The 22,412-nt window shown below is 53.9% G+C and overlaps 1 protein-coding gene across 11 annotated transcripts in view; it reads left to right on the forward strand.

Moving 5' to 3' along the window:
• Positions 1-22,412, forward strand: part of SLC37A1 (solute carrier family 37 member 1) — an 82,798-nt gene that overhangs the window by 10,751 nt on the left and 49,635 nt on the right. For 3 of the 11 annotated variants that reach the window (XM_058732102.1, XM_058732104.1, XM_058732103.1), the window contains one exon: positions 21,251-21,332. In XM_058732102.1, coding sequence (XP_058588085.1) covers positions 21,251-21,332 — 82 coding nt within the window. Of the gene's footprint in view, positions 1-7,366; positions 7,548-7,636; positions 8,277-11,544; positions 11,778-21,250; positions 21,333-22,412 lie in introns of those variants that run through there. The other 8 variants (XM_058732111.1, XM_058732109.1, XM_058732107.1 and 5 more) reach the window with 7 other exon arrangements.

The raw sequence follows: 22,412 nt of genomic DNA on the forward strand, positions 1-22,412 counted from the left end.
AGGGACTTTGTAGTTCCCTCTTACCCAGCGCCCAGCGTGTGTCCGGGAACCGTCACGCATTCATGCCGATGGGCCGTGTTTGCCAGTATTTACGGTGGAGCCACTGCACGCTTGTGACCAGTCAGCGTCAGGGGTTCAGCCAGGGTCCCCTGTGTGCCAGGCTTGATTCTAGGTGCTAAGGATTCACGGTGGACAAACAGGTAAAAAAAAAATCTCTGCCCAGGTGCCATCCTAACACGTGACCTCCTTCGCCCTCACGTCAGCCCCAGGGAACCATGGGTGAGAGCTGGCGCTCGGGAGGGTAAGGTGATGTTCCCAGGGTGCCCCTCCAGTAAGGACAGGCCACCGCCGTCCATTGTGTTCGTTAGCAACAACGCGGATAATTGAGCAGAGATCACCTCGCTCGCCGCTGAGCGCCCCAGAGCTGCCAGAATTCTGAGTTTTTGATGAGTGGAGATGAAATGAAGCTTCTCTTCTCCGAGTTAAGTGAGCCCCGCTGATTTTACCTCTCTAATAATGGTTAATGCTTGGATGCTTTCTAAGCCTGAGGCATTTCCTCAAGCTCTGAAGCCCAGAATCGCCAGAGCTGTCTCCGGGGAGGCCTTCTCTGGGAACGTCTGCCTCTGCTCCTTCCCTGGAGCGTCCTGGCCTCGCCTCCCGGTTCCGATTCTGCAGACACTGAGCTCTCGGACAGGAGGTCCTGGTTTTAAGCCTTACTTCTCATTGCAACCCCAGCCCCCGAGCACAGGGCTTATTTCACACACAGTAGGGTCTCATTCTTCGGTTCTTTGTCATGAAAGACAGAACCTCCCAGTAGGTGGAGCGACTCCTCCCTGCAAATTGGGGGGGGGTGACAAAAGCTGACCCCTCAGGTTGGATCTGCCCACCCTCGTCCTCTCTCGGGGTCACTCGGGTCACAGACACGCTCACTCCATCACGCGCACAGATTGGCACCGATAGAAATTCGTGATCTCGTTATTTTCTGTCTCTCGGCACCTGCTGCCCTCCCCCAGCACTTGCTGCCCTTCCGCTAAATCCTCTGGATTGTCCCCAAACACCAGAGGCCACCTCCTCCCTCTTCACTTTCAGCCCCCGACTTCACCTTCTGCAAGAAGGGAGAGCAGATAACTCTCACCTCCCCCCTTCCCGCCCACAAAATGGCCTCTGTCTCCATCTGTCCCGTCCCCATCCCGGGGCTCATTCCTCCACGCGTGTTTTGGATTCCTCGTCTTTCTGCCTCTGGAGGGCCCTGTGTCCTTTAAGCTGACAGCCCCCTGTCCTGTGCGCACCGACTCCCACTCCCTCTGGTGGCTTCTGTAGGACGGGCGTCTCCTGAGAGAAGTGGCTGGTTCCGGGTCTGGGGCAGACGTGTGAGGTGAGCCCAGAACGTGTTGTCACACTAGAAAGCAAGGACGCTATCGGGGGACCGGGTCATGGCGGAAGGAGTCGGGAGCCAACGAGAAGAGGCCGGAATGGGTGAATGAGGGGGGCGAGGGCAGCGGGTCAGAGCACAGCCAGGCGCCGGCCACCGGTGTGCGTAACAAAAGGGCAAAACAAAGCGGGAAGAAACTGGTGACGTGGGGAAGAATGCTAGAAGACCTACATCTTATTTTGCAAACTGGCCACTAAGGAGTTCCGCATTTATTCCTCCTTGCCTGTATGCACCGCGCCTCAGAGCTAAATAATTGGTGAGGGGAGGCCCGTCCTTGTAGACACGTGCTGCCAACAGGAAGACGTCACGGGGTGAGGACCTCACAGTTTCACTGCTCCTGCGATTCTCATCCCGGTGAGTAACCAGCTCGGCCCGGACATCTGCTGTCGTGCTTGCTGTGCTCCTCGCTGCCCGAATCTGCCCCCGCCTCGAGGCCTCGTCACCCAGCTCAGGAAGGGCAGGGAGCAAAAACGACATGTTGGACCACATCGTGAAGACGGAGTCTGCACCGCACGGTGTGGGAAGCTGCGGGACAGACGGCCCGGACTCTGCGACCAGAGCGCGGGGCAGAGACAGAGGTGCAGGGCAAACCTCCAGATGGGGAGACCTGGGAGACACATCAGGACAAGGTGCGTGTGGACTGTTTGGAACCCCATTTAAAAACAGACACGATAGTGGGGTGCCTGCCGGGGTGGCTCAGTCAGTTAAGCGTCCGACTTCGGCTCAGGTCACGATCTCGCGGTCTGTGAGTTCGAGCCCCGCGTCGGGCTCTGTGTTGACAGCTCGGAGCCTGGAGCCTGCTTCCGATTCTGTGTCTCCCTCTCTCTCTGCCCCTCCCCCGTTCATGCTCTGTCTCTCTCTGTCTCAAAAATAAATAAACGTTAAAAAAAAAAATTTTTTTTTAAAACAGACACGATAGCGGGGTGCCTGCCGGGGTGGCTCAGTCAGTTAAGCGTTGACTCTGGATTTAGGCTTGGGTCATGATATCATGGTTCCTGGGTTCAAGCCCCGCGTTGGACTGCACTGGCAGCATGGAGCCTGCTTGGGATTCTCCCTCTCCCTCTCTCTGCTCCTCCCTTGCTCTCTCTCTCTCCCTCCCTCTCCCTCCCTCTCCCTCCCTCTCCCTCCCTCTCCCTCCCTCTCCCTCCCTCTCCCTCCCTCCCCCCTCCCTCCCCCTCCCTCCCCCTCCCTCTCCCTCCCTCTCCCTCCCTCTCCCTCCCTCTCCCTGTCCCTCAAATGGACACACTTTAAAAACAAATACATTAGTGAGAACGTAGGGAGTCAGGGAGGAGAGAGCACAGGCTGGGTATTTGATGCTGTTATAGGGATTATTCTTGTTTGGGGAGCCACGACGATGGGGTTGTGGTGGTGTTTAAAACCCTATCTTTTAGAGACACATCCTGAAAATTTGCCGATGAAATACGGCCGTGTCTGGGATTTGTGGCAGAACGGTCCTGGGACGGGAAGGGGGTCGACAGAAGGAGGAGGCGCAGTCGGCCACGTGTTGGCAGTGGATGAAGTCGTGATGGGCCCACGGGGCTTCACTCTCATGTCCTGTCCCCTTCCACCTGTGCTTGGAAACGTCCAGACGCCTCAAACGTGCCCTTCCTCCTCCCCGGGTCCTCCTCCAGCTTTGGGTCCTCCTCTCTCCTCCCAGGCTCAGCGAACCCTCCTGAAATGGTCTGTCTGCTTTATGCGGCCTCTGCTTGCTGCTCCCACTCAGTCCCCTACGAAGGTCTGCCCGCGCCCCCGGAAGCTTCAGTCCCCGCCTTCTGGGCCAAGCCTGTAAACCCTGACTCCTGTGCTGCATCTGGCCTTCTCCCTCCCCTTCTGGAAACTGCCTTCCTCGGGCCCTTGGACATCACCGCCTGCCGGCCTCTCCCACCACTGTGTCCGCGGCTTCCAGCTTCTCCTCTCTGTCCGGCCCCTAAATGTTGGCCTCCCTGGGTTCCGTCTTAGCCTCCTGCCTGGGCGGGCTTCTCCCCTGCTGTGCATTGCTGTCCACACCCAGCCGCCCCCACCAGCCTAGGGTTCTTCCAGAGACTCTAAAGCCACACATCCAGCCCCGGTCAGCATCTGCACTGACGGGTCCCCTGGGCCAAATGCTCAACAAGTACCAATATGTTCCTCTCCCGCCTGCCCCCCAAGTCTGTGTCCCGCATCCATGCCTCCCTAACGACTCCGCCACTCACTTAGCTGCCCAAGTCAGGCATGTGGGGGCCAGCCCTGCCTCCTATCTCTCCGTTGCCTCCTCCCTCTGGTCTCGTAGATCTTTCTCCAACCCGTGCTCCCCAGCAGCCATATCTCGGGCCCGGACAGCCACAGGAGTGGCTCTCTTGCACCCTGTATGCCCCCTGTTATCACGTGTAACAGTGCTGTGATCGCTGGTTATCTGTGTGACATGTTCCCTAGCCGGGTGCTCTCCGAGCATCACATCTGTCTCTGCCTCCCAGAGCCGTGCTGTGGCAGTGGGGCCCCATCGCCTCTACCTGCCTCTTGGCTTGGGTCAGTGGGAGAGTAGGACTTGAGGGAGAGGACTGTTCACTGCCTGCTCGGTCCCTGCCAGGCCACCACCAGACAGCAGTCCTCCCCGCTCCCAAGCCCCAGCCCCCTCCTGCCGGGCACCTCTGGCCGCAGCCTCAGCTCCGCCTGCCGTGCTAGCGGCTTCCTGATGTTGCCTAAGGATGCGTTCCCCTATTAGTTTCCCTACACCCTGTGCCCTGCTCGAGCTTATGGAACGCCCCCCGTACCAGGCTCTGCCCCCTGCCGCACACATCCTTGTCCTTCCCGGAGCCTCAGAACGTGACCTGACTTGGAAAAGAGGCTGCAGATGTAAGTAGTTAAGATGAGGTCATGTTGGAGCGGGGTGCACCCGAAATCCAACGACCGGTGTCCTCATAAGAGGGGAGACATGGAGACGCAGCGCGACGACCGGTAGCTTGGAGCCTGGCGTCCGCAAGCTGAGAAACCCCGAGGATTGCCAGCAACCCCGGAAGCTAAGAGAAAGGCCCGAAGCACATTCTTCCCTGGAGGCTCCAGAGGGAGCACAGCCTTGATCTTAGACTTCCGGCCCCCAGAGCTGGGAGACCATAAACTTCTGCCGTTCGAAGCTACCCAGTTTGAGGTACTTGGTCACGGCGGCCCTAAGAAATGCCCCTTCCTCACGCTCACGTCGATTTGCTTTGGAGTGCACCCGGCCTCTTGCTCTATGAACTTTTCAGAGTCAAGGCCCCTTGCTGACTTGGAGGCCTCAGCGCCTGGCACAGGGCTGGCCGCTCTAGGCAAGCAGTAAGCATCTGTTGGATAAGAAAGAGCTTGCCCCTCGTTTGGTCTGTGGCTCTTTTACCGAAATAGCATCAAAACATTGACAGCAAGCATGGAAGTTTGGGGTTAAAGCAGAGCCTCCCCCCCCCCCCCCCCGGCCGGGCGAGGTGTGTTCGGCTGACCAGCCCCAAGTCTGGCCGCCCTGGGTTCGTCCGTGCGGAGCCCTGGCCCTCGGCTGTGTCAGTGGCCCCCCGAGGGCACACCGCCTGTGGCCTGGCGCGCCTGGTCACGATTTGGAAATGCTGGATATGAGAAGTTCAACTGGATTGGAATTCGTTCTGTTCTCCTAAGAAATTTCCACATGACGTGTCAATGAAAGGAAAGGAAGAGCTGTTAGATTCTTTACAATTTCAACTGTTGTAAGATCTGTGATGCCAACAAATGGCTTTAAAATTATCTGGTCGCACAAAGAAAGCGTCTCAGTGGTGCCGTGCGAGCTGCGCCCTCCGTCCTGAACCTGCGTGCGGTGTCTTCACCGTCAAACCTGGTGCGTTCTCATCGTGAAGCAATCACAGGTCTTCATTTCAAAGTGCGGCCTGTCTTATTTGGGGAGTTTGACGCAAATTTATTATCTCCCCTAATACATTTTTAGGTGTTTCTTATGATCGCATACCCGATTAATATTTTATAAAAGATAAATACTGTCATCATTTCTACAATTAAAAGACTGACACTCTCAGCAAACACCATGAAGACCGCCCGGCTCCCTCCGGTCTTTCTGTGTGCCATACAAATACCACTTTCTCTGAGAGGAGATGTTGTGAAAACCGTCAGGAGACGCCATCCCTTGGCACCGCCTTCCTTCACGCAGCTGGCAAACAGAGACCGGTGTCTTCTGAGTCAGGGCTGGACCCTGAGAATCTCTCCAACCCCAGCCTGGGGGCCAGGAGGTAGATTTAGAAATAACTGGGACCAGTTCCTGGAGATAAGTCGGGATAAACTGGTTTCTACTGCCCCCAGGAAACGCAGCGCAGACTAGGAAGACGGAGACAGTGGATCCGGCTCGCAGAGTTTGAGCCCACCGGGACCGGCTGAGGTTAGAGGGCAAGGCAGAAACGGCCTTGTGTGGGAGAAAGCGCGCCTCTTGGAAGCGACAAAGCTTGGGCAGGAAGCTGTAAGCGCGGGTCAGGCCTGTTGTCCCGCTACTAAAGGACCAGGTCGTGTTCCTGCGGGCCAAGGGGCGTCGTGAAGGGTTTTCGTTGGGAATGACAGGATCCCAGCTGCTTCAGGAGGGCGATTTGGTGCAGCTGGGAGAGTGGGTGCCTGAGGGAGAGCCTAGAAGTGGGGGGAGGGGACAGCTAATGCACATGTTCAGTGACAGACAAGGAGCCCTGAGCAGACCCTGCAGGAGTACCAGAGGAGGGGTGACCTAGGACGAGCTGGGAGCCACACTGGGCGGGTTTGGGGATCACTCAGAATGGAGAGTCAGGAAAGGGAGAAGGGACTGGCAGACAGAGACCCTGCCAAAGGCAGAGAGACGTCGAGGGGCCTGTGGCCATCCCCAGCAGGTGTCCTGTGGCCGAACCCCGGGGCCACCTGCAGCCCGCAGGTTTCCTTTCTGCATGGAGAACCTTTGCAGAAGCCAAGTAAGCGGTGCATTGGACACGACTCAACTCAGCCAACAGAAAAGGATAACAGTGTTCTAGAAACAGAACGGGGCCCCAGGGGAAACCGCGAGCCTGGCAGGGGAGGAGGGAGCTGGCCCAAGGGAGATGTTGGGCGGGGCAGGGCAGGTCGGTGTGGGCCTACAGACCTCAGGGTTTTCACAGGGAGGCCCTGGATTGTTTTAGCCCTAAGCATTGTTTTTAGTTTTAGCTGGGGGCAGCCACTTCCTGGAATTTCATCTGCAAGATGTGTTTTCTGCTGCGCTTTGCTCTTCCTGGGAGGCGCTCCTCTGGGAGCTGGGCTTGGATGCTCTGTGCCTACAGAGGGTGCTCTGTGGGTGCTGTAGGAGCATCATGGGGCCCTCTGGCGGCTGCCCAAGGTCAGCTGTGGGCCAAAAGTGAGAGCGGGATGCAGAGGACAATTGTTGTTGGGGGTTGGGGGGGGGGGGGGAGACAGGGACCATGTGTGAAGACACCAGCAAGTGCAACGGGTGCAGGTGACTGGAGCCAGGCTGGGCTTGTCCGTCTAACCCTGTGAGCTGCCGTGGGTCATGCGCATCCAGACGTGATAAAAGAAGGCTCCCACTTTCACTTAATACGATGCTACTTTCCTGATTCTGACCCTTGAGAAGGGACGATAGGAATAAAGGCCAGTAGCCCAAGGCACGCCCTTTTTAGCGCTGGGCCTTCCCGCGGGACGCGTGGCTTTGTCTCTTTGCTGCTGGTCGGCAAGACCTGCCTTGAGGACTAAGGGCCCGGGGGGGGGGGGGGGGGGGGGCTCCCCGTTGGTCAGTGGAGAACAAGCCAATGAATGCCCGGGAGCCCGCCGGCAGGTGCAAGGACACAGGACGGCCGCCGAAATACCGCCCGGGGGGGATGGCCTGGGGGCCCCAGCAGCCGGCGGGCCGGCAGCGCCGCTCGCGTGGGGGCGTCCCCGGGGCTGTTTGGGACCCTGGACGCGCCCCGGGGCCGGAGCTGAGGCGTGGATAGAGGGAGGGAGGGGAGGATCGGAGGAGGGGGATGAGCCGGAGAGGGAGGGCCGCGCCGCCCGCCGCCGCCCGGGCCCCGGCGCCCCACGGCCCGCAGGAAAGTGAAACGGGCGGCGGGGCCGGCGGGGCCTCCGCGCGCCGCCCCAGGAAGTCGCGAGCAGGAAGCGCCCGCGGCGGCCGGGTCGGGCTGCAGCGCAGGTGAGGCACGGGGACAGGGCTAGGGGCTGGGCGGGGAGAGCGGCGCGGGGTGGGCGTCCTCGGGCTTGGCGGCGGCGCGGCACCTGCCGCGGCGGGGCCGGTCCCGGCGCGCCGGCTGCACCCCGCCCCGCCGGCCTTTGTGCTTGGCTTTGGCCTGGGCCCGGGAGTCTCGACTCCTTCCGTGCGTCCGGAGGGACCCGAGCGGCGCGGGGACCCCGGGCAAGTGGGGGCAGGGGCGGGCCGAGCGGTCCTGCGGGGCCCCCCTCCCCACCCCGCCCCGGCCGCGCTGGCATTGGGGGACCGGGGCCGCCGCGGGAGGAGCCCCGCGCATTGTCCGCCGCGCGCCGGGGACGTGGGCGTGCCGCCGAGTCCGCCTCCCCCGGGACCGGCCGCCGGGGAGGAGCCGGCGGAACAGCCGTCCCGGAGGCTCGGGGCGCCGGCGCCCTGGGCCTCTGGGCGGTTTGCGTGCGGCGCGGCTGGTTCCCGGGCTCGTGAGCCTCCCGGCCGACGCGAGTGACAGCGACCTTGTGGATCGAGAGGGGAGCGCCGGGACGTCCCCCACCTGCCGACCACCACCCATCGGGCTCTTTTTTCCTCTTTCTCCCACCTTCCGGCCCTCCCCGCCCCAGCAGCCACGCGGCCCATCCCGGTGACCCGGCGACCGCGGCGCACCGCCCGGATTTGCATTTGAACGGAGGACCCTGGAAAGCCCCAGCCCTCGGCCCCCAGGTCGGAATTTCTTTCTAAAAGGGGAATGAATTGTAACGCCTGCCTCTCCTCCGGCTTCCCTGAGCTCGCTGCCGGGAACGTGCTGCCTGCCTCGGATCTGAAATCCTGTCAAGTTGTTTGAGTTGGTGACTGTGTTAGATTTCCTCCCAGGCCCCTTCGCTGGTGTCCTTGTGGGTCAAGGCTCCAGACCTTCGGTGTCTCACCATGTAGTCTTGAACCGGCATGCAGCTTCTGTTTTGTGTACACCTTTGATGTTCTGTCTGCGGGGGGGGGGGGGGGGGGGGGGGGGGGGGGGGGCAAGGACAGTGGTGCAGGTAGAGGAGTCCTTTTTTGTGTTTAAACCCCGGGAAACACCCAGTGGCCATTGTCATTAATCTTTAATATGGAAGAGAGCCTTTAAAGTACCAACCGCAGAAATTATTTTCTCTGGGAAGGAAGCTGTATTCGTTCTCTCTCCTCCCCTCCTCCTCTCTCTCTCTCTCTCTCTCTCTCTCTCTCTCAAGAAAAAAGAAAAACTTTTTGGGGGGAGGGGCATGCACTTCCCATCCATGTTTGTCTTAAAATAAGGCCCACTTTTAAAACTTTGTCTTTAAGTAGGTCATTTAAAATGTGCTCAGGGTTGTGTAGATCGTTTACAGCAGCACTCAGTTCTGGAAAGACCCTTTCTGCCTTACTCTTGCCATTACCTCCTTTCAGTCTCCTTATTTTTGCTCGGAAGAGCGCACGGAGCCACTGCCGGGCCACCAGTGGAGGGCCTGAGGCCGCCCTGGGGAACGCAGGTCTCCCTCGGGTCACTCCTCTCCTAGCTGGCTGGGTTGGGCTCTTCCAGAAGGTGGGTGTAAAAAACGTGCCTGTGGCAGATTTTAACAGAGTTGGTGGGGGGTCCTAAAGTTGCTGTCTTTGGTGATAGAATGACACTGGACATTCTGACTTCTCTCCCGAATGTTGAGTTCCAGGGGCGCCTGGAAAGAACAACTGGGGGGAAAAGTCTGTCTCCTTTTTACGTGATTGGGCTGCATGCCAAACACAGGATGTCAAGCAGGTGCTTTGCCTCGTTCTTCTGTGCTCTCTGGAGGGGACAGGACAGCCTGGAGGAAGTGAGGTGGGAGGGAGGACGGGGCTGAGAGGATCTGGACCTGAATTTGCCCAGTGTCCAGCCCAGGCGAGCCATCTGTCCCTGCTGTCCTCCGTAGAAGGGAACGCCATGCCTCACGGTGGTTACAGGAGTCCTCGCCGTGAACCTCAGAGGGCTCAGCCGGCTCTCCGTGGAATGCTTCTCAGTGGGCACCGCCCAGGCTCTGGAGGAAGGAGCCTCATTAAGTTGAGCTCTTAACATCTCGCGTGTAGAATCACTACCTTTGTGCAGCTTAACTGCACTTGCTATGAGAATTACAGCACTTGGCTTTCACCCACTGTACAGGGGAAAAATCCGCTGTTGTTTTAAAAAGAGATTGACGTTTTCTTCCCCTGCTGTTTTCCAGTGCCTTTTGGATTTTTTAATTTTTTTTTGAAATTACAGGTTTTACCAGAATTGAGATTGGTCGGTTGATTGATTGATTCAGGTGACAATAGAATATTCCTAGATAAGCCGTGCCTAGAGAAGCAGTGTTCGGACAGAGGAAGAAATTGGACTCTGACCATCCATTTTCAGGCACTGTGAAGTTAAAATCAAATCGTTCGCTACGAGGTCATTGTCGCAAGATTGTTTCTCAAAATAGATTTAGGCTCAAGCAGGGGCCCACTCATTTTGAGCAGAGTTTTAGTAAAATATTTTGTAAATCTAGATTTTGAGCAAAAACATTTTTGAAGCATTTGTGGAGATTCATTTCACACATCTCTTGAGCCCTTGCTGCGTGCGAAGTTCTAGACCTCAGTCATGGGAGCGGGGCCGTCCCCGGCAGTCCTGGGCCTCCCTCATCCGTATTCACAGAACACTAGCTGCTATGTACCAAGCATCTTCCACACCAGGCCCTGTGTGAAGGGTTTTCCACGGGCAATCTCCTGTCCTCTTCATAGCAACCCTAAAATGTAGGTGCCGTCATCCCTATCTTTTAGGCAGGGACCGCAAGGGAGCAGACAGTTTAAGCAGTGTGCCCAGGGTCACCCAGCCCAAGGCGGGGTGGCGGGGTTGGGAGGGGTGGTGCAGCAGGCTGGCGGAAGTTACGGCACAGTTCTGGCTGGAGCAGACTCACCTCTCCACTGCCTCCCTGGGTGGAGGGTTCAGGGTCGGGGCTTCTGGGATGAAAACTCAGCAAGGATTTTGAATTTTTCTCTACCGTCATGCAGGGAGATCCTTGAAGAAGGTGTGTGGAGGAAGAAGGGAGGGCTGGAATGAAAGAGGAGGAGACGCCCAGGCACTTAGGAGCTTAGTTGGAGTGCTCCGACTCTCCTATTTGCTTTGCTTGTTTGTTATCCCAAGGAAGTTGCTTGAAGACGTTAAATAAGTTTCAGCTGCTTTAGATTGAGATTAATGTTTACTCAAAGTAGCTTTCTTTGAAAAAGTATATAAGCCGGAGAATTTTTGGCCAGGGTCCTACAATGCACCGTGTACCGCGTGATTTAATGCGTTGGTCCAAAAGACTCCTTGTTGCCAAGCATAGCGGAGAGACTGGAAAATAACACAAGTCATGAGGTTGGCTTTGGGACAGGGGACAGATCTCCCTGGGGTGCTGGGGGTCTCTGAGGTGACCACAGGAGATGAGGAACGGAGAGGCAGATACGCAGTCGAGTTCCTTCCCGTGGCATTCGGTGTGTTTCCATTGAGCTGCGCGGCCACAGTTCAGCGATCGGTTTGCTGATCTGCCCTCTTGTCTAGGCCCGCGTTCCTCTCTGTTAGCGCGGCCCAGACGTGGCCTGGTCCGCGGTGGGCGGAATCGAGCGTGTCCGGGGTCCCGGCGTGCCCTGGTAATTGAGCACGTGGCGTAGCCACCGGGCACAAGGCTAATACTAGCTCTGAGGAGCACCGTGGTTAAGAGCCAAGGGGTTGATCTGTACACGTCTCCCACATGGAGGCGAGCCCTGGGTCGCCTGAGGCTTCATCAGAACATCAGGTGAAACTCATTCCCGTGATCTTTGAACAAGCCGTCCCCGAGGGCGGACACTCTGTGGCCGCCTTGCAGCGCTCACGGCGGGAGTTCCCCGTCGTGCTGGACGTCCAGCTTTGCCGTGGGCTGGCCGGCAGCCGTCCAGGGTGTTCCTTCAGCCGGGGACCCCACCGGCGTGCGCCGGTCACGACAGCCGACTTTTCCATTCCTCGTCCTCCTTGTAGAGAGCCGAGCCTCTGCTGGACGGAAGAGGGCCGGCGAGAACCAGCAGGACGCCTCGACGCGCTTTCCAGCTCGCGTGAGCCGCAGCGGCCAGAGGGAAATCCTTGGAGCCGGGGTCAGGAGCCTGTTGAGGAAGCATCCTGCCTTGTGACCGGAGCTCCGTGGTCAGAGCGGCGTAAATGGCTCCCCTCCCTGCCGGCATCCGCTTCATCATCTCCTTCTCCCGGGACCAGTGGTGAGTGCTGGCACCAGCCAGGCCCGCTGCCCTGTGCTGGGGACACCGCACGGCCGGTGGCATTGGGAAGTCCCGTGGGCGACCGGCCTCCCTGCGACCTTTGAGTGGCCTGTCAGTGGCGCAGACTGTGAGCAGGATTGTTGCCAAACCGTCTTCCATCTTCGGTTCTGGTGGTGACGGTGTTTGGACCCCTTCACGGTCTTTGGTAGTTTCTGTAATGACCGCAGTCTGCACAGAAAAATGGCCACTGGCTCCCGGCAGGAGTGAAAGAAAAACAAGAGGGCTGCGGGTGAAATAAGTACATTAACTCCAAACTCAGCGAGTGGCTTAGCTGGGGCAGAACTTGCTGGGAGAAAAAGTTAGATGCAGACCCGAACACCACTTTCTGTTCTGAGAGCAGCCTCTCCTGGCATGTCCTTCTCATGGTGGGTTCAGGAACCCCAGGCTCCTTGGAGGAAGAAGAGGGTGAGGGCAGCCTAGAGTCAGGCTCTGCATCGTCCGGCCCGCCCTCTCAAAGGCTTCTCTTCCCTGCTGATCTCTATTGGGAAGAAACAAGATTGCCCATACCCTCTTAGGTTCTTTCTTTGGGGGCATGCGAATTAAACCACAAAAGACAAATATGATCACATATGTATGGGATCACATATGTATGCAGAAGGGTGTGACTCAAAAGGGCTTATTTGCCATCTTAATAAGGGAAGAGGAGGAGGAGAAGACGTGTGGGAAAACAAACGATGTTCTGGAAAGGGTGAAATGGGCCCTTAGGGACTAGGCGAGAGAGATGATAGTGCTGTGGCTACTTCTCATTTCCAGTAAGAAGGGTCGTCTCCCCTGGTTGTGCCCAGGGAGGGTTTTGTGACACTTGAGTTGTTCTAGGTGGCTGTGCTTTCGGGCGGGGAAGAGATTTCGGGAACTCAAATGCCTTCTATTCAAAATAGTTCTTATGCCATAGTGGTGTATTCTGGACCCTCCTTCTCTGCCACGACAGCCCACTGGTGGCATCACACGCTTCCCTGCTTCTCAGGCCCCTGCTGGTTGGTGGGCACCCACGGGGTCTCCGGTGTGGCCACAGACATCTGCCTCCTTTCCAGAGTGGTTCCGGCGTCAGCTCACTTCATGTCTACCAGTAACCCGGCCACAAGCCTTTACACACTTACCTTTCATCTCCTGGGTGCTTCTCTTCCGTTTCTTTGTCTGTTTTGTAACTCTCTTTTGGTACAATGTTTAAACTCCCAGAGGAAAATTACAAGGATATCACAAAGAACTTGGAAGAACCCCTGAATGTCACAAATTCTTTTTCTTTTTTCAGGTTGAGGCAGGGGTAGAACAGAGCTTCTCACACTTTAGCGCACGTGTAAATCACCCCGAGAACTTGTTAAAATGCGTTGCTGACTTGGGAGGTCTGGAGTGGGGCCAGAGAATCGGCGCCTCCCAGGGGATGCGGAGTCTGTAGACAGCACTTGGGGTAGCAAGGGTATAGAGTATCACTTCCATCTCTGCCTCAGACTTGCTCTTTGACCTTCAAAAGTTATTGAACCTTTCTGGACCCAGCTTCCTTCCCTGTAAAAGGAGAGAGCTGGCTTTAAGATTCCTCCGAAGGGCTTTATGTTTTTCTCCCAGCATGCATTGCCCTTCCTAACAGCACCTTGATGTCCTTTGGGGACCTGACTTCCCTCCTTCATGTGCAGTTGTGGGAGTGACGCAGGCTGGCTGGGTCCCTGGACCCAGAGGGGGGCCCACAGGACCAGCCAAGAAGGGCTCTGAGTTTCACACAGGATAGAAATGAAACGTGAGCCGAGAGGAAGTAATAAACAGAGCTTATTAAAGATACGGAGAGAGTGTGGATACAGACAGAGCATTTGGGAGACTCAGAGAGGAAAGAAGAGGGAGTCTCCTGTTTGCTTGGGGCCTGGGGTTTTTATTGATGGTGGTCTAGTGCCTATGTCTTCTCAAAATCCAGGAACAAAGACCCAGACGAGTGCTTAGGTGTCGTCCACCAGTCAATGATGCCCTGGGGCCAGGGGTCTTGGTGAGTCCATAGTGTTGGAAAAACATTCATGCCGTGGACGAGGACCCGCCCAGTCACTCCTTAGATGTCATCTCTTGTGCTCGAAGAAGACTCCAAAGAAGTCATTAACTCCTTGACCTTGACAAGGAGGACATATGTTACCTGTTCTGTAACAGGTGTGTTAGGCGGGGGTGTAGGCCTTAGCAAAAAACTAGAAACAGGAGAAAGACAGAAAAGAGCAGTTTTTTATGGGGTCCCTTTAGTTTCCCTGTCTCAGCAGGTGGGTAAGTCTCATGCTTTCGGGTCCGTTATGGTGGGCAGTGGAGGCCCTTGAGGCTCTGTTCCTGTGGCAGTTCTCACACACCCCATGTCCCCCGGGAGGCAGGGTAGGACCCAGGATGGGCTATTGGTCTCTCCTGGGACGTTCAGTCTTTTTTTTTTTATTTAATTAATGTTTAGTTTTGAGAGACAGAGAGCATGAGCGGGGGAGGGGCAGAGAGAGAGGGAGACACAGAATCCGGACCAGGTTCCAGGCTCCCGAGCTGTCGGCACAGAGTCCGACGCGGGGCTCGAGCCCACTGACCGTGAGATCGTGACCTGAGCCGAAGTCGGACGCTCACCCGCCTGAGCGCCCCTGGAGCCCCCGGGACATTCAGTCTTGAGGGTCTTGAGTAGAGCGAACCTCGGGCGGAAGTATTCTTGAACTGCAGCTAGTCCACAGTCCATCAGCATGGAGCCTGCTTAAGGATCAATCAGTCTCTCTCTCTCTCTCTCTCTCTCTCTCTCCCCCCCCCACCCCTCTCCCCTGCTCACGTGCACGTGCCCAAGTTCTCTCTCCAGAAAAAAAAAAAATGAAAATAAATGATACTAGGAACGGATCATAGCCCATCGGATACACTAAGAATCTAATGAATGCACACTGCCGTAAGTGAGTGAATGCACAAACGGGAGAAAGGAAGCCCCTCCCCAAGGGGAGTGCCAGCCGCTAAGTAGAGCAGCCGGGCCCGCGATGGCACACCGCCGTCCCGTGACCGTCAGGATCACTGCTTCAAGCCTGAAGCTTCCGTGCGCACATTGTTGAGGAGGTTGGAGGGACAGGGCGGCCGTGTGGTCTCCGCGTATGTCCCCACGGATCCTCCGTTAATTGCTTAGAAAAGATGTGGCTTCCCCTGAGGGACAGACAGGGGCAGACAGCCCCTTAGCCAAGTGGCCACTGCTAACACCACACCGACATCCTGCCTCTGCTTTAGGATGCTCTGAAAAGGACTCCCATCACGGCTGTGCGCGGTTTCATCGTTTCCAGATGAAGCCTGTGGACTGGTGTCTGTGCCACATCGTATTGCTCCGTTACCCTCGTCTAAAGTATGCATCATTAGCTGCATATAACTCAGAGCAATAACACTCAGAGGAGGAAACGGATACTCTGCCCCGAATCTCTCAGGTGGAAGCAGGCTGCTATCCGTCTGGGGACACCTGCGATGTTCAAGAACACGTCCAAGCACGCTCTGGAAGTGCACACCTGTCCTGGGCTGTCGCTGCCGAGATGTGCTCTGTTTTTGCTAGAGACGTGCTGTGAACCCGCACACTGTTCTTATGGTACCGATAGACGCGGACGAGGCCACCGTCAGACGTCCCTACAAAAAGCAGGCGGAACGGCCAGGAATGAAAGTGTCAGGCAGCTCATTTGTAAGCGTTCCTGTTTAGTGTCCACAACCCTGTGTGTAACACAACACAAAAATGAAAGCATGGGATGGTGTCCGTTTCCCAAGGCTGCTGTAACAAAGGACCACAAACTGTAGGGCTCCTGACAGCAGAAATTTCCTCCCATCGTCCTGGAGGTTGGAAGTCAGAGATCCAGGTGTCGGCTGGTCCGCAGGGTGCAGGGAAGGCCCCCTCCTGCCTCCTGGCTTCTGTGGTTGCTGGCAGTCCTTGGCTTGGCTGTGCCTCTGCGGTCACATGGCCCTCTGCCCTGCCTGTCCCTGTGTCTTCACACGGCCTTTTATAAAGGTAGCAGTCATTGGATTTAGGATCTCATTTGATTTGAGGTCGCACATGAGCTAAGTATGACCTCAACTAATTACAGCCCCAGGACTCTGTTTCCAAATAAGGTCACATTCTGAGGTTTCTGGATGGACTTGAATTGGGAGGAGGGAGGGCTGGGGGGGGAGACATTATTCAACCCAGTACAAAGTGGATAATAGAACAAATAAGCATCCACAATCTTGTTTCGTAAACGATAAAGACAGAAAAAGGAGGGTAGAACTACAAAGTGGGAAAAGGAATCAGGAGGGCCGCGTAGGGCTTGGGTCCCGTAACCCCGGGTAACCCCGAGGAAGTCGAGCGTCTGCTCCCTCTCCAGGACAGGCGTAGTGACGTGGCTGCTGTGGCCAGGCCTTCTGGAAGGGGAAAAGTCGACCTCTGCTGCGGGCTCTTCCCCCTCCCCAAGTCCCACGTAAACAAGAGGAGGAAAGAGAGGGAGGAAGGACCGTCGGCCCTGACACTGGCTGAATCAAAGATACGGCTTTCCTTTTTGGGAGACACAGTTTCCATCTCCAAGAAAACTCCAGTTCGCCGTGTGTGTTCACCCTTCGCCCTGACTTCGGGACAGCTTCTCTCAGAGAACCCTGCCGGCCTCTCGGCACGTCCCCTCCCCAAAGACGCTGATGCATCACGAAAAATTCAGATTGGTCTGGAAGCACGTACAGCTCCCCCTCTGCGGCCCCTGTACTCAGGGGGCATCCCCCAGCGAGGGGCAGTCAGGGGAACGACCTTCACCCACCAGGCCCTGCGCTGGTGAGTGCCCACTGTAGAACTGCCAGTTAGGGAAGGAGGCAGCGGCCCGGGGAGTGAAGTTGGAGGCCCAGGGAGGGAGGACGGCAGCCTCGAGGTGGAGGGTGGAGGCCCGGGTTGTCCACTAAGTCCCAATACCCTGGACGGACTGCACCATCCAGGAATGCAGGGTAGGGTAGGGCCCCCGGGCTCTTCAGATGTTATCTGGACGAACCGAGGAGCTCTTTATGTCTGGGTTTTTTGACTCTATTTAATAAACATGTTAATGTATCTAATAAAAATCAAGTATTTGTAAGTAGAATATTCCATTTATGTCTGGGTGGAGAGTAGAGAGCGTGAGCCCAAAAGCCACTCTGTCAAATTCCTGAGCAGAGTGACGATGGAATTCGGATTTCTCCTGGCTGATAACACACTCGCGAACCGGTGTTATATAGCATCCTCGAAGGCTCCAGATTCTTCTCTCAGCCTCTGGTCCGGCAGGTGCTGGAGCCGACTCAGTCCCAGACCGGTGTTCCTACTCCTTGTGGAGACTGGAGAAGGGAGCCCCGTGCCCAGGTGGGGGCAGGTCAGGGTCCCTGTGGAGGTGGAGCCCCGACTCGCCCCCTTCTGTCACCCATGCCTCCACCGGAGGTCACTACCCGCCAAAGTGGACACTCTTTTGGAAACTCACTGGCCTTTTCAGACCAGAAACAGGCAGGTTCTTCAGGGTTTGGGGCTGCGCCTCCCGAAACGAGGGGCCTGCCTCTACCTGAGAGCAGGTAGAGGCCCCTGCTCTCATCTCTTGCCGAATACTCTTCCTGCTCACCTGTCTCCCTCTCTGAGAAATACTTTTGTAGAAAGTGGCTCAAACTCTAAAGCTGGAAAAACTTTTATCTTCTTACACAATTATCTTTTCTTGAGTCTCTGATTCAGATTCATTTCAGTCTTACTCTCGGTTTGCTTTCCGTATAAGCTGAGAAGAGCAGCAAGGCTTTAGGCCAGGGTTTCCTACGTCATCAGCCTTGATTGTCGCACGTCTGCATCGCTGACTTTCTCGTGGAGGTGCCTGAGATATTTATATTCCTGCCTTTCTTGTGTCCTTCTACCAAGTTGCACAGAAACAAAAAAGTAAAAAATAAACAGGATCTGAAACACCCAGGATAGTAGGCTTACAAGAAATTTGCAGTTAATTCTGTTACAGACTAGATGACGGTTTCTTTCTGTCTACTTTATGGACTCTGTTCATATTCCGCATCTCAGATTTCTCTTTGTAGTCATTTTTTTTAACGAATATTTGAATAGCTTTGGTTTGGACAAAAGTGGCAGATTTTTTAAATGTAATATTATGGGCATCCTGCATACAGGATTAATAATGATATAGGACTGAATGAACAATATACAGCATAAGACAATTTAAAATGCATCCAGTACAGGGGCGCCCGGGTGGCTCAGTTGGTTAAGCGTCCAACTCAGCTCAGCTAATGATCTCGCGGTTTGTGAGTCTGAGCCCCGCGTTGGGCTCTGTGCTGACAGCTCGGAGCCTGAGCCTGCTTCAGATTCTATGTCTCCCTCTCTCTCTGCCCCTTCTCTGCTCGTGCTCTGTCCCTCTCTTTCAAAAAATAAAATAAAAACATTACAAAATTAAAACACATTAAGTACATTAAAATACAATACAGTTACAGTGTTTTAGTATGTATGTATTTATTTATTTACTTACTTACTTATTTTCATCCTGATAAGTGCCCTCCTTAATCTCCATCACCTACTCACGCTTGCCCCCACCCACCTCCCCTCTGGTGACCATCAGTCTCTATAGTTAAGAGTCTGTTTCTTGGTTTGACTCTCTCTCTTTTTGGTTTTCCTTTATTCATTTGTTTGGTTTCTTAAATTCCACATGTGAGTGAAACCGTATAATATTTGTCTTTCTCTGACTGACTTATTTCACTTAACTTTATACTCTCTAGTTCCGCTCATGTCCCTGCAAGCGAGTGGCAAGATTTCACTTTTTTATGGTTGAGTAATATTCCAGTGTATATGTATACCACATCTACCTTATCCATTCGTCAGTTGGTGGACACTTGGGCTGTTTCCATAATTTGGCTACTGTAGATGATGCTGCTGTAAACATAGGGGCGCACATATTCCCCCGAATTCGTGTTTTTGTATTTGGGAGGCAAATACTCAGTGTTGTGATTCCTGGGTCATAGGGTAGTTCTATTTTTAACCTCGGAAGGAACCGCCATACTGTTCCCTAGAGTGGCTGCACCAGTTTGCATTCCCACCAACAGTGCACCCGGGTTCCCCTTCCTCCGCATTCTCACCAACACCTGTTGTTTCTCGTGTTGTTGATTGTAGCCATTCTGACAGGTGTGAAGGGATATCACAGGGTAGCTTTGGTTTGCATTTTCCTGATGGTGAGTGATGCTGAGCCTCTTTTCATGTGTCTGTTGGCCATCTGGGTGCCTTCTTTGGAGAAGTGTCGGTTCATGTCTTCTGCCCATTTTTAAATTGGGTTATTCATTTTTGGGGTGTTGAGTTGTAACAGTTCTTCATATATTTGGCTACTAACCCTTTATCAGATATGTCATTTGCAAATATCTTCTCCCGTTCGGTAGGTTGCCTTTTCGTTTTCTTGATTGTTTCCTTTACTGTGCAGAAGCTTTTTATTTTGATGTAGTCCCAGTAGTTTATTTTTGCTTTTATTTCTTTTGCCTTGGGAGACACATCTAGAAAGATGTTGCTATAACCGATGTTAGAGCAATTACTGCCTATGCTCTCTTCAGGGATTTTTTTAAGTTTATTTATTTTGAGAGAGAGAAAACAGGACTGGAGTAGGGGCAGAGAGAGAGGAGAGAGCTAGAATCCCAAGTAGGCTCCACACTGCCAATAAGAGCCCAACACAGGGCTCAAATGCACACACCGTGAGATCATGACCTGAGCCAAAGTTGGACACTTAACTGACTGAGCCACCCAGGCACCCCTCTCTTTAAGGATTTTTATCTCCTCAGGCCAGTATCTCTCGTGAATATAGATGTGAAAGTCCTTAACAAAATATCATCAAACCAAATCCAACAATAAATCAAAAAAATCATACGCCATGATCAAGGGGATTTATTCCTGGGATGCGAGTGTAGTTCAGTGTTCGCAAAACAATCAGCACAACACCTCATATCAATAAGAGGAAGTAGAAAAACCATAAGATCATTTCAAAGCATGTCAAAATGCTTTCAAAAAGCATTTGACAAAGTATAACATCCATTCATGATAAAAACCCTCAACAGAGTAGGTCGAAAGGGAACGTACCTCAACATCATAAAGACCATATATGAAAAACCCACGGCGAACCTCATACTCAGTAGGGAAACATAGAGCTTTTCCCCCAAGGTCAGGAACAAGACAGGGATGTCTGCTCTCACCACTGTTTTTCAACATAGTACTGGAAGCCGTACCTTCAGTAACCCAACAACAAAAGGAAATAAAAGGCATCCAGGTTGGTAAGGAGGAAACAAAACTCTCGCTATTTACAGGTGACGTGATAGATTATATAGAAAACCCGAAAGACTCCACCAAAAATCTACTAGAGCTGATAAATGAACTCAGTAAGGTCATAGGATACAAAATCAATTTACAAAAACTGTTGCATTTCTCCTCTTTTTTTTTTTTTAGCATAATTAGAGCATTTTATTTATTTTTAGTTTGAGAGAGAAAGCGTGAGGTGGGGAGGGGGCAGAGCAGAGGGGGAGAGAGAGAGAATCCCAGGTAAGCTCCACACCCAGCGCAGAGCCCAACGTGGCGCTCGGTCCCATGACCCTGGGATCACAACCTGAACCAAAATCAAGAATTGACACTTAACCGGCTGAACCACCCAGGTGCCCCTGGTGCATTTCCATACGCTAATAATGAAGGAGCAGAAAGTGAAATTGAGAAAACAACTCTGTTTACAGTTGTACCAAAACCAACAAAATGTTGAGGAATAAACTTAACCAAAGAGGTGAAACACCTGTATCCTGAAAACTATGAAACATTGACAAAAGAAAGTCAAAATGGTGCAAAGAAATGGAAAGCCGTTCCATGCTCACGCACTGGAAAAACAAACATTGTTAAAACGTCTGTACTACCCAAAGCAATCTATAGACTCCACGCAAACCCTATCAGATACCAAGAGGACTTTTCTCAGCCCTAGAGCAAGCACCCCTAAAATGTGTATGGAACCGCAAAAGACCCCGAATAACCAAAGCGCTCTTGAAAAAACCGGAGGCGTCATAATCCCAGATTTCAAGAGATACTACAGAGCTGTAGTAATCAAAGTAGTGTGGTACCAGCACAACAATAGACACATAGGTCAGTAGAACAGAGTAGAAAACCCAGAAATAAAGCCACGATCGTAACGTGTGGTCAATTAATCTTCAACAAAGGAGGCAAGAATACGCAACGGGAAAAGACGGTGTCTTCGACCAGTGGTGCTGGGAAAACTGGACAGTGACATGCAGAAGAATGGAACCGGACCGCTTTCTTACGCCAGCCACGAAAAGAAACTCAAAACTAAATACGAGACCCGAACCATCAAAATCCCGGAAGAGAGCACAGGCAGTAACTTCATTTTCTAGCTATGTCTCCGGAGGCAAGGGAAACACGTGTACTCTTAACGCATCTTCTATCGTTTTTCGTCACCCCCCACCTCTGTTCTGTGTTTCAGGTACAGAGCCTTCATTTTTGTTTTGACATTTTTGCTGTATGCCAGTTTCCACTTATCCCGAAAGCCTATCAGCATAGTGAAGGTAAGAAATCATAAAAAGCACCCCGTTTCATGTCCTGCCTATAATTTCTGTAAGGAACTTGTTACTTTAGGAACGGGTTTGGGAGCGAGGGAGGGGGTGGGGGGTGGTGGTGAGTCAAGTGGAGGAAACAGACGGTTTAGGAGCAAGTTATCCTCCTTGGTTTCTCCTTTCTGAAATGAACGTCTTCGAAGGGTTTTTAGGGTTTGTAACTTCAGAGGTGCCGCATTAGTCGACGGTTGCAGATTTCTAAAGCTTCGTTAAGTATTTATTCTGTCCTGCATGAATTTTTCCCTCCAGACACATCTAATCTGAAATCGTTCCCCAAGGTGCTTCTCCCGTCACTGTGCTCCGATCCTAAGCCTGGCCGTGGTGGCCCCGCTATTCTTAGAGCCACGAGCTTCTGTTTGAGTGAGGGGTGAGCACCAGGTGACGCTCAGCAGGGCACTTAACTAGACTTCGAGAAGAGAAGATTCGAGTAGACAGTCCTACGTAATAGCCAGTTTAAACCGGGGAAGGAGCGAGTTAATTTTCTTACCCTCACAGGAACGACATCATTTTTGCCTATGGACTGTCAAGGCTTTTGACTCTTGGTTGTAGAAGGAACAGGAAATTGTTTGTTGCCAAAGATCGCTTAGTCAGAACTCGATTGCCTGCCCCCTCACCCTCTGGTCCTGGGCAGGGACGCAGATCGGGCACCGTGATTCTGACCTTTGTAGCCACGCTTCCTCCCTTCCCGCCCAGAGGCCTTCAGGCCAGCGGGACAGGGAATGCCGAAGAAGGCCATCGTTCTGTGGACAGTTTTGTGTTCCCTGCTCTCCAGTAACGCCCAGTGGGTGTTAGTTAAACAGCATCCGTCTACTCAAAGGATCCTATAGTTCGTCCTTGACCCCCAGTTGGCAGGAATCTTCCCGTACCCTTCACGTCACTGGAGTTTTTGGTATACCAAGTTTGATGACTGCGGGGGGACAAGAGATGGTGGGATGTGATGCACCCAACCAGGGACTCTAAAATCATACCAAGGACCCGCCACTACATTTCAATGCTACCACTCACTCCTTGTCTTCCTTGTTAGGGAAGCGC

Source organism: Neofelis nebulosa, chromosome 5 (assembly GCF_028018385.1).
Source record: "Neofelis nebulosa isolate mNeoNeb1 chromosome 5, mNeoNeb1.pri, whole genome shotgun sequence".
In the NCBI taxonomy this organism is placed as follows: Eukaryota; Metazoa; Chordata; class Mammalia; order Carnivora; family Felidae; genus Neofelis; species Neofelis nebulosa.